The sequence below is a fragment of the Eriocheir sinensis genome, unplaced genomic scaffold (assembly GCF_024679095.1).
Source record: "Eriocheir sinensis breed Jianghai 21 unplaced genomic scaffold, ASM2467909v1 Scaffold1605, whole genome shotgun sequence".
Lineage (NCBI taxonomy): Eukaryota > Metazoa > Arthropoda > Malacostraca > Decapoda > Varunidae > Eriocheir > Eriocheir sinensis.
The window spans coordinates 22920-39770 of NW_026110968.1; the positions used below are offsets into that span (position 1 = coordinate 22920).

The 16851-nt window shown below is 35.9% G+C and overlaps 1 protein-coding gene across 1 annotated transcript; it reads left to right on the forward strand.

Moving 5' to 3' along the window:
* Positions 1 to 4993: 4993 nt before the first annotated feature.
* On the forward strand, positions 4994 to 16146 carry LOC126990379 (phosrestin-1-like). The gene is made up of 8 exons (XM_050849000.1): positions 4994 to 5125; positions 6904 to 6964; positions 9087 to 9271; positions 10301 to 10476; positions 11238 to 11457; positions 12005 to 12156; positions 12917 to 13124; positions 15183 to 16146. The coding sequence occupies exons 1-8, from the start codon at positions 5078 to 5080 to the stop codon at positions 15186 to 15188; spliced, it is 1056 nt and encodes a 351-aa protein (XP_050704957.1). The 5' UTR covers positions 4994 to 5077; the 3' UTR covers positions 15189 to 16146.
* Positions 16147 to 16851: the final 705 nt, after the last annotated feature.

The window sequence follows — 16851 nt, forward strand, 5'->3', positions numbered from 1 at the left end:
GATCTCAGAAAGTTTCACGTATCTTGGTAGCGTAGTTCATAACAACGGTGAGTCTCGCCAGGAAGTCTTACGGTGGATTGACCTGGCGCACGGTGTTACGGACTCGCTCAACACGAGTATATGGCGTTGTCGATACCAATGCAGGACAAAGATCCGGATCTTCAAGTCCCTTGTGCTCCCTGTCTTACTCTATGGTTGTGAGACATGAACTCTAAATGAGGACTTGGAGAGGCGGATTGATCCCTTCGGTAATAAATGTCTATGCAGAATCATGGGATATCGCTGGAATGACTTTGTGTCAAACCGGCGACTACTCCGTGAGACTGATTCGACATATATTACCTGCATAGTCCGTTAGCGCCAACTCTGGCTCTACGGGCGCGTGGCACGTTACCTTGAAGCTGATCCTGCTCATCGGGTTGTCTCTATAAGAGACAATCCTGATTGGAGGAGGCGAAGGGGACGCCCACGGAGTTCGTGATTTGAGCAAGTCGATAGATCCTGCCGGGAAGTACTCAGGATGCATGGAAACTCGCCCGGAGGGACCCCCGGACTTGGCGTCGTAGGGTGGGAGAGGCAACGCGCCCCCTTGCGTATGCCCTCATTGATTGATTAATTGATTACCGTGATATACAACTCTTGATTGGCCCATGTTGGCCTCCAGTGCTATCTTGAGCGCAGGCACTGAAGTAATGGTTTATTGATGTTTGGACAACATATGGCAAATCTTCCACTATTCGGTGATGGCTGAAACTAGTCAACCGTTTGCGATGGGGCTTGAACCGGTTTTCCCGGATCACCACGTCCGCGCGCTGACCAGTCACCGCCTCTGGGTGTATAAGTCACGTCGGCCTTCAGTGGCGAGAGTCCCCCCCGTTTTGGGAGGATCCACCTGGAATCTGACCGCCCCGTGCTGCTGATTGGTTTGGTGTCAGCTTGGCAGCTTTGGATGGATGGGTGCGCTTTCATTGATCATGTATTATGTGGTCAAGTACTGTCAGAGTTGTGTTCTGAGACGTTCAGTCCTCACCATAAATGGGTGCTCTGTTGCCTGCGATGAAAAACATCCAAGAGAATAACTAGAACATCTACTAAAATGTGTTAGTAAACACTTTTCTAACACTGCTGCACGAGTCAGCAATGTCACGAGACAGTTCCCGTCCATGTTCCCGTCACCCTTCGGAAGGTGAAGGTTAATTAGGGCAGCAGGAAAGGAGAAAGAGGAAAAAAATTAGTGAAGGTGTGTGTGTGTATGAGAGAGAGAGAGAGAGAGATTTACATAGATTTACATAGAAAATCAGACCACACAGACCCCATGGTCCAGACTAGGTGGTCTGTCCTTAAACCTAAGTGATTTTACATTAATCAGATAGCTCCAAAACGTTGCTTTTCTACTCTAGTTAATATTAAGTTGAAGGAAGTGACGGTCGAGCTTGTTTTTAAAGGAGTCAATCGTGTTACACTGGACCACTGATGGTGGGAGCTTATTCCATTCTCGCACAACAGCGTTGGTGAAGAAAAATTTGGCGCAGTCTGAATTTACTTGTCTACATTTGAGTTTTGTGCCATTGTTCCTAGTTCGCAAAGTGTCATCGATCATAAACAATTTTGTTCTGTCTACATTCGTGAAACCATTAAGTATTTTAAAACATTCGATCAGTTTTCCTCGGAGGCGACGTTTCTCAAGAGAGAACATGTTAAGGGTGGAAAGCCTTTCTTCGTAGGATTTGTTGCGCAAGGAAGGGATCATTTTTGTTGCTCGACGAGAGAGAGAGAGAGAGAGAGAGAGAGAGAGAGAGAGAGAGAGAGAGAGAGAGAGAGAGAGAGAGAGAGAGAGAGAGAGAGAGAGAGAGATAGATAGAGAGACAGAGACAGAGAGAGAGAGAGAGAGATTTACATAGATTTACAGAACATCAGACCACACAGACCCCATGGTCCAGACTTGGTGGTCTGTCCTTAAACCTAAGTGATTTTACATTAATCAGAAGACTCCAAAACGCTGCATTTCTACTCTAGTTGATATTAAGTTGAAGGAAGTGACGGTCGAGCTTATTTTTGAAGGAGTCAATCGTGTTACACTGGACCACTGATGATGGAAGCTTATTCCATTCTCGCACTACAACGTTGGTGAAGAAAAATTTGGTGCAGTCTGAATTTACTTGTCTACATCTGAGTTTTACGCCATTGTTCCTCGTGCGCAAAGTGTCATCGATCATAAACAATGTTGATCTGTCTACATTCGTGAAACCATTAAGTATTTTAAAACATTCGATCAGTTTTCCTCGGAGGCGACGTTTCTCAAGAGAGAACATGTTAAGGGTAGAAAGCCTTTCTTCGTAGGATTTGTTGCGCAAGGAAGGGATAATTTTCGTTGCCCGACGCTGAACACCTTCTAATTTAGCAATATCCTTTGCATGGTGGGGAGACCAAAACTGTACCGCATATTCCAAGTGGGGTCTGACTAAACTGTTGTAGAGCGGGAGTATTACATCTTTATTCTTAAATACAAAGTTTCTTTTAATGAAGCCCAACATTCTGTTCGCTTTATTTGCTGCATCGATGCATTGCTGTGAGAATTTGAAGTTTGACGCGATTTTGACCCCCAAGTCCTTGACGCATTGAACGCTTTTGAGTTTAACGCCGCGCATTTCGTAATCACACTTCTTATTCCTCGTTCCAACTTGAAGGACCTGGCACTTGTCTACGTTAAAGGGCATCTCCCATCTATCCGACCAAGCTGAAATTTTGTGCAAATCCTCTTGGAGGCTTTGCCTGTCTTCGTCAGTGAGAACCGAGTTACCAATCTTTGTGTCGTCTGCAAATTTACTAATGCGGTTATTGAGTCCAACATCCACGTCGTTGATGTAAATAATGAGGAGCACTGGGCCAAGAACCGAGCCCTGAGGGACGCCACTAGTGACCGGCGCCCACTCTGAGTTAAATCCGTCAATCACTACTCTTTGTTGTCTGTTGCTCAACCAATGGGTGTACGCGAGAGAGAGAGAGAGAGAGAGAGAGAGAGAGAGAGAGAGAGAGAGAGAGAGAGAGAGATCAGAGTAACAAGGGTGAGCAAGGAAGCCACAATACCAGCGGGAATAGGGATAATCCACAGCCAGAGTAAAAAAAAGGACTGTCTTCCTCATGCCTTCCCATTGGCCACGCCGCACCCACCCATAGCCAATCCCATGCATTCTGAGGTGGGGGTGAGGGAGCCCCCTCTCGCCACGTGACTATAGGACCAGCGCCTGGCGGGCTTCTTTTCGCCTTTGAACTGCCTCCATTGTTAAAGGAAAGATGTTAACTATTCTTCTTCTTAATACTATTTTTCCTATTCTTCTTCTTCTTCTTCTTCTTCTTCTTCTTATTATTATTATTATTATTATTATTATTATTATTATTATTATTATTATTATTATTATTATTATTATCATTATTATCATCATCATTATTATTATCATCATTATTATTATTGTTATTACTAACTATTATTATTATTATTATTATTATTATTATTATTATTATTATTATTATTATTATTATTATTATTATCATTATCATTATTATTATTGTTATTATTATTATTATTATTATTATTATTATTATTATTATTATTATTATTATTATTATTATTATTATTATTATTATTATTATTATTATTATTATTATTATTATTATTATTATTATTATTATTATTATTATCATTATCATTATTATTATTATTATCATTACTATTATTATTATTATTATTATTATTATTATTATTATTATTATTATTATTATTATTATTATTATTATTATTATTATTATTATTATTATTATTATTATTATTATTATTATTATTATTATTATTATTATTATTATTATTATTATTATTATTATTATTATTATTATTATTATTATTATTATTATTATTATTATTATTATTATTATTATTATTAATATTATTATTATTATTATTATTATTATTATTATTATTATTAGTTATTTTATGATCATTATTATTATAATTATTATTATAATTATTTTTATTTTTATTGTTATTATTATTATTATTATTATTATTATTATTATTATTATTATTATTATTATTATTATTATTATTATTATTATTATTATTATTATTATTATTATTATTATTATTATTATTATTATTATTATTATTATTATTATTATTATTATTATTATTATTATTATTATTATTATTATTATTATTATTTTATTATCATTATAAATAATATTATTATTATTATTATTATTATTATTATTATTATTATTATTATTATTATTATTATTATTATTATTATTATTATTATTATTATTATTACTATTACTATTATTATTGTTGTTGTTGTTGTTGTTGTTGTTGTTGTTGTTGTTGTTGTTGTTGTTGTTGTTGTTGTTGTTGTTGTTGTTGTTGTTGTTGTTGTTGTTGTTGTTGTTGTTGTTGTTGTTGTTGTTGTTGTTGTTGTTGTTGTTATTATTATTATTATTATTATTATTATTATTATTATTATTATTATTATTATTATTATTATTATTATTATTATTATTATTATTATTATTGTTGTTACTATTATTATAAAAGTTTTCATTATGTTTCTGTTGTAAGGACATTCTCGAAGCTTTGGATAGAGTTGAAGGAATATATAAGGGTCAACTGTCCAGTTTCCAGTGTATTGGACTCCAAACATGGGTTTTGAGGTCAACACACACACACACACACACACACACACACACACACACACACACACATACACACACTGACCTTAATCCCCTTTTCCGCTTAGCATCAGGAATCACGTAATCACTTCATCATCGGCCATCACTTCTCTCATCACCGCTGATCATCACCACCCTAATACACCCTTTCTCCCCGATACACACACAACATCTTCAAAGACTCCCTATATTACCAGCTTTTAGTTTCTTCGTGCACAGATTATAACGTGGTGTTTGGCAACTCTACACCGTCGCCTATAAATACCGCCACAGCGACCCAGACTGACCCAGTTTCTCGTAAGAGTTAGCAGAGGTAACAGAACCAACAAACCAGCCAAGAAACTATTTAGTCGCTGCAATGGTGGTCAAGTTTCAAGTCTTCAAGAAGAGCGCCCGGAATGATAAGGTGAGAGAAGGACCGATGTGCTGTTTTTTTATTTTAATTCTTGTGTTTTCTTGTTTGTGTTTCACTAATTTTGTACTTGTCCTTCGAGGCGAGTCTAAGGTAGACTAATGCAGTACTTTTTTTTACTTTTTTTTTTAATATCGTATGCAATTCTGACGATAACGGACCAAGAATTTCATGGAACAGTTTTATGTAATCCAGATTTGTTGAATATATAGTGACATATAGCTTTTTTTGCGTGTTTTTCTGTTATTTTTTCTTCTCCTTTCCTCTGCGTGCAAACTTCCTAATGCAAAACCTGATGTAATGATTTTAAAAATGTTTATAATTTGTACGATACTTTTCCTGGTTATCATAAAACACGATCGAAGTATGAACCTAAGTTTATGGAAAATAAACTTTGCCATTATCATTATCACACCCACTCACATACACACTAAGGAAAAAAAAATGCTCCCGTGGCAGTGGATACTTTGGTCAGTCGGATTCTACTGACCTTGGTGAATACTGTGCCAGCCGGTCGCGTAACAGGCTGAGGTTCACGCCTTCATCAAGCCAATTTTTTTTTCTCGCTTACATGGAGCGGTTATTATCCTTCTTTAAACTCTCTAGCAGGGTACTGGATGGCGAAGGTGAAGTGTAGTGCAGTGATCAACGCTCTCACCGCACAAATAAGACAATTATACTGTAGTAAATTCTTTTTCATTATTCCTGGGGTATTTAGGAAGAATCTGGATACTCATTACTGCAATATTTTATATATACATGTATAATTTTGGAGCAAAACCTCGTAGGATGTAACCCTTCTATAATGTTTAAAGCACATTTTGCGAGTGTTTTATTCTAACATCTCTATAATTATACGGTCTAATTGTTTTTTCTAATATACATACGGTCTTATTGCTTGAAAATAAAATAAGTAATGAATGCGAAAACTGAGTCTCCAATATAATTGGAAATTAGAACTGATAATGGGAGCCTGCATAGTATTCTTTTCAACTTTTTTGTTGTTCAGCCTTGAGACATCCGGTGTTGCCAACTGGGAATGCAAGCAATTTATTCAACTTCACTCTTATACTCATCTGTGTTATGGAAAGATATCTGCTCTTGTTATCATTGCTATAGACACGGAGGAAGTGTACGTAAGAAATGTAATCGACACATTCATAACTATTCAGACAGATTTCCGAATCCCTAGCGTGACAGCGTGAGCTACGAGACGGGGAAAATCTGCGGTAAAGAACAATATTGATGTTGCACTTCTAGTATTCACATGACATGAAATTGAAATATACACCAATAAATCTGTGTTTTCTGGATATTTATTGAATTATATTTTTAAGCATACGAAATAATGCAACACGACGTGACCCTCACGGCTCTTCATGACAGGACTCTTGATCCGAATCGATGCTGTGCAGGTTAATCCGTGACCCCCGTCCACCCAGCACCGGCTGTCAACCGAGGGCTGTTTATATATATATATATATATATATATATATATATATATATATATATATATATATATATATATATATATATATATATATCATTGATGGTAAGATAGTTTACTTCCTAATTAAGCCAGTACCAGCTATGTACACTACTCAACAAATCAACACTGATAAGTTTTGCCTCTTATGTTCATGTCATGTCTCACTTATGTAGAGGTAAACGTAAAAGGGTGCCATTGGATGCTCTCACGAGTGTCCGGAGTGAGTGAGTTATAACTGTTATAACTGATACCAACATCCTTGACTTTTTTATTTCCTCGTCAGATCACATTGTACCTAACCCGCCGGGACCATGTGGATCACGTCACTCACGTCGACAACATCGGTATATATATCAACTAACACCTGAACACCAGCTTAAATTATCTGTACTGTCGATTCTTAGATTCAGCGATGCACTGACGTATATGCTTTACTTCTGTCTTCCCTATATTGAATTAATCATGTAGATCCGTAGCTTCCACTGAAACGCCTCTCTCGCCTGTACTGTATACATATACAGCAACACCTCTAGACCTGTACTAGAAGTTCATAGATTTCATTGGTACCTTTAATTTGATTTAATATAATTTCATTGGTACTTTGGCGCCTATAGTAGCCTACTTTATTAATTTTCTTTAGACTCGCAATTGTACAGGTCACTAGCACACCAGGAGCCTATACACCGTGCAACGCCATTCCTCCATACCTATACAGTGCAGATACACCGGATTTGCCTACCGTGCCACAACACCCTCTCCCATGAACCAAAGCGTATCCCATCAAAAACATTATACCTATATTCGTATTGGTAGGCATGACATTTGACCGATTATACCTCCTCGCAACGCTTCCGCCATTCTTTCTTTGTGGCCTTTGATTAAGATTTTTTTTTCATATATACGTAACTGCATATTGTTGACGAGGCGTAGACTGAGTAGTTTGACTGTTGCATTGTGTATGTCTAGTTTTATGTAGCTCTATTTTTAGTGCCTTCCGTATATATTTAATTTGACTAGACAGTGTTTTCTAGTTGTTGTATTGTATATATCAAGTTTTTTTTTCTATGTTTCATTCTTAAGAAGGAATCTTGGTTTTGATAGGCAGCCATATCTTCCTGTCTGTTATCAAGAAAAAGACAAACGGGCAGAGACTTTCCTTTAATGTCATATTTCGTCTTTTAAGTCCACATTCACTCTTGGGAAAAGTTAATATTGTGTTAAAAATGCTCTCACTTTTCAGTAAAATATAATTCATAAAACAAAGACGGGATAGAAAACAATGGGCAAAACCTCTACTTTTTAATACTTCGCCTTTATTTTTTATCTTTTTTGTTAAAAAAGACAGAAAAGGAGGAAAAAATAACAAAGACATTACCGTAGTTTCTTCACATTTCGCATTTTAACTATTTTTTTCACTTGCCCTTATGCCTACTATTTCGTATTCCATCCTTATTTTTACAGCGTGTTTTTTGGCATTCTTTTGTGCTTATTGTTACAAGTAACTATTCCATCCCTAATAATATTACAAAGTCGCTTTTGCTTTTTCTCATAATTATTTCCCCTCTTTTTGTCCTTATTTTTCAACTTCGGCTTTTCATCCTTTTATTTTTATCTCTACAATTTTAAATATCTTCCGTATTACTACACGTCACTTTTGATTTTTGATTGCCTTTCCCTTCTTATGTCTTTGTTTTCAGAACTTCATATTTCATCCTATATTGTTTTTGTCCTTATATTTACAATAAATTCCATATTCATATTCAATTCGCCAAATGCGTTTTTATTCTTCTTTTGTCTTATTTTTGTAACCGTATGTCTTCTTTCTTTGCCGTGTTTTGTAAATCCTTTCACAGTTTAGTATATCAACTTCCTACAACGGTATTCCATTCTTTATTTTTTTTCTCTTGTCCTTATTTTCACAACTGAGTACTTCATATTCTATAAAGTATTTTTCATTATTCATATATTTTTTTATTTAACATCGTATCCGTTGCGTCTTTGAGCTCCTTTTCCTTTCATCCTCATTTTCTTTCCCATTTCTTTATGTAAATCGTTTGTCCCCAATCCTTCTTTTCAGCCCGGTATGTAATCTTTATGGCCTTTTCTCTCGTCCTTTTCTCTCATCATTAATTTTTTGTCGTTGTCATTATTTTTTTTGACTTTGTAATTCATCCATTAACTCTTGACTTCGTATTCCTTTTTTTTTTCCATTAGTATTATTTTGTCAATTTTTCAACTTCGTATCCCTCCTTGACTTTCCCATCCATATTCCATGCTGCAATTTTTGACTCGATTTTTATCATGTGGCTTAATTTTCCTATATCCTTTTTTCTCAGTCCTCATCCTTAAGCTTTTAACTTCATTTCACATGCACACTCTTTTTCCTTTATTTCTATTTTTCACATCCTTATATCATTATTTAACTCCTTTTTCTTCTCGCCCTTTCTTCCTATCAACCACGTAAAGAGGGCGTGCTGGTGCTGGATCCCAACTACGTACACTCAAGGAACGTGTACGTGCAGGTGGCAGTCAATTTCAGGTTTGGACGTGAGGATGATGAGTCTCTGGGCTACAGCTTCGTGAAGACAATGTACCTGCATACCATACAGGTGTACCCACCCGAGAAGGAGAGACCCACCACGGAGATACAGGTGCGTGTAGGCAGGTGTATGTGTATGTGTGTGACTATGCGGTTCAGTTCTGGTCACCCTACTATAGAATGGATATCAAAATGTTAGAATCGGTGCAGAGGAGGATGACTAAGATGATTCAGGGGTTGAGAAACTTGCCATACGAGGAAAGACTCAAACAGTTAAACTTGCATTCTCTAGAAAGGCGAAGGGTGCGTGGAGACATGATCGAGGTTTATAAATGGATGAAGGGCTTTAATAAGGGAGACATTCATAAGGTTTTGTTGGTAAGAGAACCGGGTAGGAGACGAAGTAACGGGTTTAAACTGGATAAATTCAGATTCAACAGGGACATAGGCAAAAATTGGTTTACTAATAGGGTGGTGGATGAGTGGAATAGGCTTAGCAGTCATGTGGTGAGTGCCAATACAATTGTCACATTCAAAAATAGACTAGATAAATTCATGGACAGCGATATTAGGTGGGGTTAGATACATGGGAGCTTAGGGTCAAAGGAGCTGCCTCGTACAGGCCTACCGGCCTCTTGCAGACTCCTGCGTTCTTATGTTCTTATGTTCTTATGTGTGTGTGTGTGTGTGTGTGTGTGTGTGTGTGTGTGTGTGTGTGTGTGTGTGTGCAAATGTGTGGAGGGGTAGAGGGGTGGTATATAATAAGGTATGAGGTTGGATGTAGATTTTGAGGCTTGGATTAAGAGATGGAGATGGAAGGTTGGGATTGAAAAGGGTTGAGTATATAGATGAAATGAATGGGAATGAGAATGAAATACAGGGACAATGAAGAAAGATATAGAGTGATGCAGACAGAAGGTTTTGAATGAAAAAGAGCGTATATAGATTTTATGGAAAACGATGAGAGGTGAAAAAGGAAGATAACGAGAAATAGTGGATGACAAGTAAAAACAAAAACAAAGCAGGAAAACGTGAGGCCAGAAAATGGACCAAGATAAACCTAGAAGTTTAAGTACAGCAAAGTACAACATTCACCCATGAACACAACATGATAATAACAGTCTTCCTTACCCCTTCACAGAGGAACTTGATCTCCAAGCTGGGTAACTTCGCCTTCCCTTTCTCCCTCGCCTTCCCTGAGCTATCATCGCCATCCTACTCCCTCATGATGGGGTGGCAGGATCAAGGCTCCCTCATGGGCCTGGAGTACGAGGCGATGGGCTTCGTGGGCTCAAATGAACACGACATGCAGGAGAGGTCAGTCAGGGTTTGCTTGGCTTGGAAATGGATTGGATTGGAGATTTTTTTTCTCTTATATTCAGTGATTGTAAGTGTTTCTTTTTTATTCTTTGGGTAAGTTAGAGATAAAGAGCTTATTTTCCTGATATTTTTTTTTTATGTTTGTTTGTTGTTATAATATTTCCCTCTTTCTTCCCAATCTTCCTCGTTTTCTGCCATATTTCTTTCCTTCAATTTTCCTTCTATTTTTCCTTATGTTACTTCTGGTCGTTTTCCCACATTTTCTTTTAATTTCACTTCCTTTCTCAATCCATCGTTTTCCTTCCCTGTTTCCTATTTCCTTTTTCTATTTCCTTTTTTTCTTCTCTATCTTCATCCATTCCTTCACTTCTCTTCTTCTCCACAATGACGAAAAACTAACCTAACGCCACCCTCACAATTCTCAACTTACCAAACGCACTCTTACCTTTATAACGCCCTCTCCTCTACCCCACAAACTTACTAACCATCTCTAATAAAACTTTCTACCTTCCTTCATTCTTTCATTTCCTTCCTTCCATCCATCCGTCCTTCCATTCTTTTTTTGTATTTCTATCTTTTCTATTTCTCCTCTCTCACCCTTCCTTCTTTCTTTTCTCATTACAACAGGCCAACAAATCTCCTCTCCCTGAAATTACCAAACGCCATCTGACCTCCATTACGCCCATTATTTTCTTATTTGCAAACTCACTACTAACCCATCACGACTCACCCTATGTCTCTCTCTCCCCTTACATCAGGAGCACCGCCCGAATGATCGTCCGTAGACTTATGGATTGCCCTTTGAGCCTCTTCGATAAGCCCCCGCCACAGAAGAATATCTCACGCTCCTTCCTGACGTGCACCGGGAGCGTGAGTATCGAGGCCAAACTGAATTCCCAGGTGTTTTACCCCGACGAGAACATAATGGTGAAGATCGAGCTGAAGAACAACACGTCCAGGGAGATCAAGAGGCTAAAGGTTCGTCTGTGTGTGTGTGTGTGTGTGTGTGTGTGTGTGTGTGTGTTTGTGTGTGTGTGTGTGTGTGTGTGTGTGTGTGTGTGTGTGTGTGTGTGTGTGTGTGTGTGTGTAACTAAACCTCTTTTTTTTTTTTTTTGTTGCATCGTCTTTCTATGTACTTTTTTCCTTCGTGTTCTTGTAATCGTTTTCTGTTGCCCCTCTGTTACTTACTTTTCAGTACTCCACTTTTTGGTATTTCTTCTTCCATTTTCCGTTGTCTTCTACTTGTTCTTAATCCTCTTTCCTCTCCTAAATAACATCACCAATGACAACAACAACAACAACAACAACTTCTACTACTACTACTACTACTACTACTACTACTACTATGACTACTGTTACTACTACTATTACTAGTAGTTGCTACTACTACTACTACTACTGCTACCACTACTGCCACAACTACCACTACTAGTACGACCACCAATATCAATATGAAAATAAACCCACCTCAACCAAACAGCCTCTCCTGCACTCACTCCTAACATACGTATTCGTTCCTCTACAGGTGAAGCTGGTACAGAGGAGCGAGGTGCCAATGTTCCAGGACCGCCAGGCCAGGGACAGAACAATCTGCAAGGTCGATGACCCTCTCAATCTTCCACCAGGAGCGCTGACCAACAGGGAGTTTGTGCTGGTCCCCACCGTTCCCAGCAAACCGTGAGTGTTAGTGTGTTTGTGCTTGAGGCAAAGGAGGGAGGATGTTTGTGAGTGGGGATGGGAAGCGATTTTTTTGTGTGTGTGTTTGTTGAAGGGAAGGACTTCAGATTGTTTGTGTGTTTGGGAGAAAGTCAGAGGAAGGGATGGGTGTTTGTGTACAATGAGAGGGAGGGAATAGGAGAGTTTAGTTTGCGTGTTTGTGGGAGGGATGAGGACAGGGAATGTTTATGCGTTTGTGCGTGAGGGAGGGAGGGGTGGATGTGCGTGTTTATGGGAGGAGAGGGGAGGGAAAGGGAATGTTCACGTTTTGTAGGAAATGAAAGGTGAGTGAAGGTGAGTGTTCGTGTGTAGGGGAGACAAGGAGAGGGTGATGTTAATGTGTTCGGAGAAAAGGAAATGGTTAGTATGGTTGTGGGAGAGAATGGGAAGGAAGCTTATTGGAAAAGAGGAAAAGAAGGAGCAATGAAAGTGCTTGTGTGTGTGCCTCTGTATGGGAGAAGGTCAATATATATCAGTTTGCTTTATTACTGATAATACTATTAATTCCTCTAGTGCAATGCTCCTCCTCTTCTTACCACTACTACCTTCACTACTGCTACTATTACAGTGACTACTGCTGCTACTTTTACCCTACAGACTCTACTAAAACCATTCCAGTTGGCACTAATAATACTACAAATACTGATACAAAGGCAACAATATCTATTGTAGCTGTTACTCTCCACCTCTCAATCTTCCCTTTCACCCCTCACCCCACCAGAGCACACGGCGAGGTCTTCTTGCAGCCCAGTATGAAGGATGAGGACGAGCCATGTCTAGCGCCCTCCACTCTGATCGCTCCCTCCATCAAGAAGCGGGATTTGTTCGGCATCTACGTGTCCTACATGGTGAGGGTGAAGGCCACGCTGGGAACGCTTGTCGGGGACGCTATCCTGGACATCCCCTTCGTGTTGGCTGTGCAGCAAGGGGTGAGTCTTGGGCCTAATCTGTTTGGAGTAGAGTTTTTTCTTATTTTTGTTCGGTTTTCTTTTCTAATTTCTTCATCTTCTTTTTCTTCTTTTATTTCTACTACTACTACTACTACTACTACTACTACTACTACTACTACTACTATTATTACAACTACTACTGCTACTACTTCTGCTATTATTACTACTGTTACTTTTACTTTTTTTAAGGTTTTTTTTTTCTTTGAGTGTATAACTGTAGTTGTATTTTTTTTTTGTGTTCCTTTTTAGGTTTATATTTAGGTCTAAGTAGTTTTTTTTTCTCCTCAGGAAAAGTAATATTAGAGAAAACAAATGGAAAAGGAGGAGATACAGACTCTAGAGACAAAGTTTTTTGTATGCGAGCAATCTTAGCAAGGGAAGAAAACACACACACACACACACACACACACACACACACACACACACACACACACACACACACACACACATGCAAAAGTCCAAACACCGACATAACGCCGGCAGCAACACATACAAAGGAATTCCTACTAAATATGAAAAAAGGAAAAATGTCCTTTAAATATGAAGACAGTTACTAGGATTAACTACATGAAAAAGCACGAGAGCATTTTGATAATCCTGTGTTCGGCCAGTGAAGACCTACAGTGCTCTTTGATACGAGGAAGTTGATTAAATAGTAATATGAATATGCATGATATATATATATATATATATATATATATATATATATATATATATATATATATATATATATATTTATATTAAATATATATATATATATATATATATATATATATATATATATATATATATATATATATATATATATATATATATATATATATATATATATATATATATATATATATATATATATATATATATATATATATATATATATATATATATATATATATATATATATATATATATATATATATATATATATCATGCATATTCATGTTACTATTTAATCAATATATATATATATATATATATATATATATATATATATATATATATATATATATATATATATATATATATATATATATATATATATATATATATATATATATATATATATATATATATATATATATATATATATATATATATATATATATATATATATATATATATATATATATATATATATATATATATATATATATATATATATATATATATATATATATATATATATATATATATATATATATATATATATATATATATATATACGTATAAAGAGGAGAAAGATACGATTAATAAGTAAACAATCTTATTAATTACCTAACAATAAAAATGGAAAAGAGTCAAATGAATAAATAAATCAGTAGGTAAAGGAATAAATAATGTCACATTCCTAATTTAATTATTATCGCCCATGGGAAATAAATTTGCCAAATTTTCTTATAGCAATGACAACGGCAGGAACAGTAATAATGATGACGATGATGATGATGATAATAAAAATAATAATAATAATAATAATAATAATAATAATAATAATAATAATAATAATAATAATAATAATAATAATAATAATTATAATAATAATGATAATGATAGCAATAATAAAAATAATAATAATAATAATAATAATAATAATAATAATAATAATAATAATAATAATAATAATAATAATAATAATAATAATAATGCACTAGCTGGTACATCGCCATCTCTTACTTGCACAACTGACCTGACTCATTACAAGTAATAGGAAGGAGGGAGGGAGGGGAGGAGGGAATTAGGAGGAGAAGGGGGAGGAGGGAGAGGAGAAGGAAAAGGAGTAGTAGAATGAGGAAGCCAAGTCAGTGCAGGGAATCAGGTCAAACCAATATTTTTTCTCTCTCTCTCTCTCTCTCTCTCTCTCTTGGTGGGCTTCGACACGCGAGTTATAATAGCTGACGAAATAGGATCAATGCATAAGTAGTACGCGTTTAGGTTAATGGGTGACACACACACACTCACTCACACACACACACACACACACACACACACACACACACGTAAAACTATATCCGCTTATAAAAAAATTGTTCTTTCCAGTCGTGATTCTGTGGTCGATGCTGGTGAAGAAACGAATGATGGTGATGAGGAGGGTAAGGGTGACGACGTATTTATGACCTCTCAGCAGGGAGCACCATGTCATCATTCTTCGTTAATTAATACACACCTAAACTAATACTGCATCGTTCCTTTGTTTATTTTTAGGGTAATCTTGGAAAAATAGGATTTTGTTATGCACTTATATCATTAACACGTACTGCCACGGCTCTGAGGGTACAGTTAAGAAATGTTAAAGCTAAAAAGTTGTACTCCTACTTCTGCTACTACGACAAACACATTAACAGCAAAAATAATAACAACAACAACTAGCAGTTATTATATTACAACAACAGCAACAACAACAACAACAACAACAACAACAACAACAACAACAACAACAACTGCTACTACTACTACTACTACTACTACTACTACTGCTACTACTACTACTATTACCAATGCTACTACCACTAACCATGGATCAATACAATACACACTATATTACTTCTTTTATGGTCATAGTTTCTTCTTAAGTTTTCGTTAGTGAAGAAATAATAGGGTAAGGTTTAATATGTTATCCTTAAACTTCTATCTGCTAACTTCTATATGTAAAATGTTTTTTTTTCTGATAGCTTCAGCTTTACACATTTACACTTTTATTATTATAACTTATTTATTATTATTATTTTTTCATTAGTATTGATATTATTAACTTTTCTCATACACAGGAGAAGCATCCAGTGTACGTGTTACTTCAACTGTGAATATGTCAGAGAGCATTGTGTGCGTCTTTTTTGTTTGCTTGCTTGCTTACGTGTGTGTGTGTGTGTGTGTGTGTGTGTGTGTGTGTGTGTGTGTGTGTGTGTGTGTGTTTGTGTATATATATTAATCACTAGGTTTTGTATTGAGGAGGAGAGTGGAGGGAGACACAATAAAGACAAACTAAACAGTAACAAGAAGAAAACAGCTTTTAATCTACCTGACTTTACCTTTCTATTCTATAAATCTCTCCTCCTCCTCCTCCTCCTCGTATCAGCCTCTTTTCTTTTCTCTTTCTTATCATCATCATCATCATCATCATCAATGCTATCCCCTCATGCTTGATAACTTTTTTTATGATGCTTTCTTATCTTCGTTAACTGTTCAGTTTTTCAATGGTGTCCTTGCATTTTTGTCAACTGTTAGGTTTATTTTAACCAGCAGCTGAGATTTTCAATGACTCTTCATTATTCACTGTTCTTGAATTTGGCAACGGTAACCCTTATTTATCTTACAGCTGTTTTCTTTATGGTGCCCCCGAAGAGGCATAGAAAAAAAAAAAAAAAAAAAAAATCACCCCTTGTTTTCACCAGCTGTCCAAATTTTCAATGGTATCTAAAACTTTAATTTAACTAACTGCTCAGCTTTTTCGATGATGTTACCTAACTCTTAGTATTGGTTAGCTTTAGACATTAAAAAATCACTGTGCCACCCGTGTGTCTTGAAATTTCTCCTTACTGAGTATTTCCTGGTGACACTCCAGCATACGCATGACAGCATCTGTAGAATTCATAGGGTGTATGTAGGCATTTAACCATATATATATATATATATATATATATATATATATATATATATATATATATCTATATATATATATATATATATATATATATATATATATATATAT

Excerpts from the sequence above, each read along its gene's own strand:
- LOC126990379 (XM_050849000.1), top strand. The coding sequence starts at position 5,078 with ATGGTGGTCAAGTTTCAAGTCTTCAAGAAGAGCGCCCGGAATGATAAG. Across the intron at positions 6,965-9,086 it reads CACTCACGTCGACAACATCG|AGGGCGTGCTGGTGCTGGAT; the intron begins GTATATATATCA and ends AACCACGTAAAG. Across the intron at positions 12,157-12,916 it reads CCCACCGTTCCCAGCAAACC|AGCACACGGCGAGGTCTTCT; the intron begins GTGAGTGTTAGT and ends TCACCCCACCAG.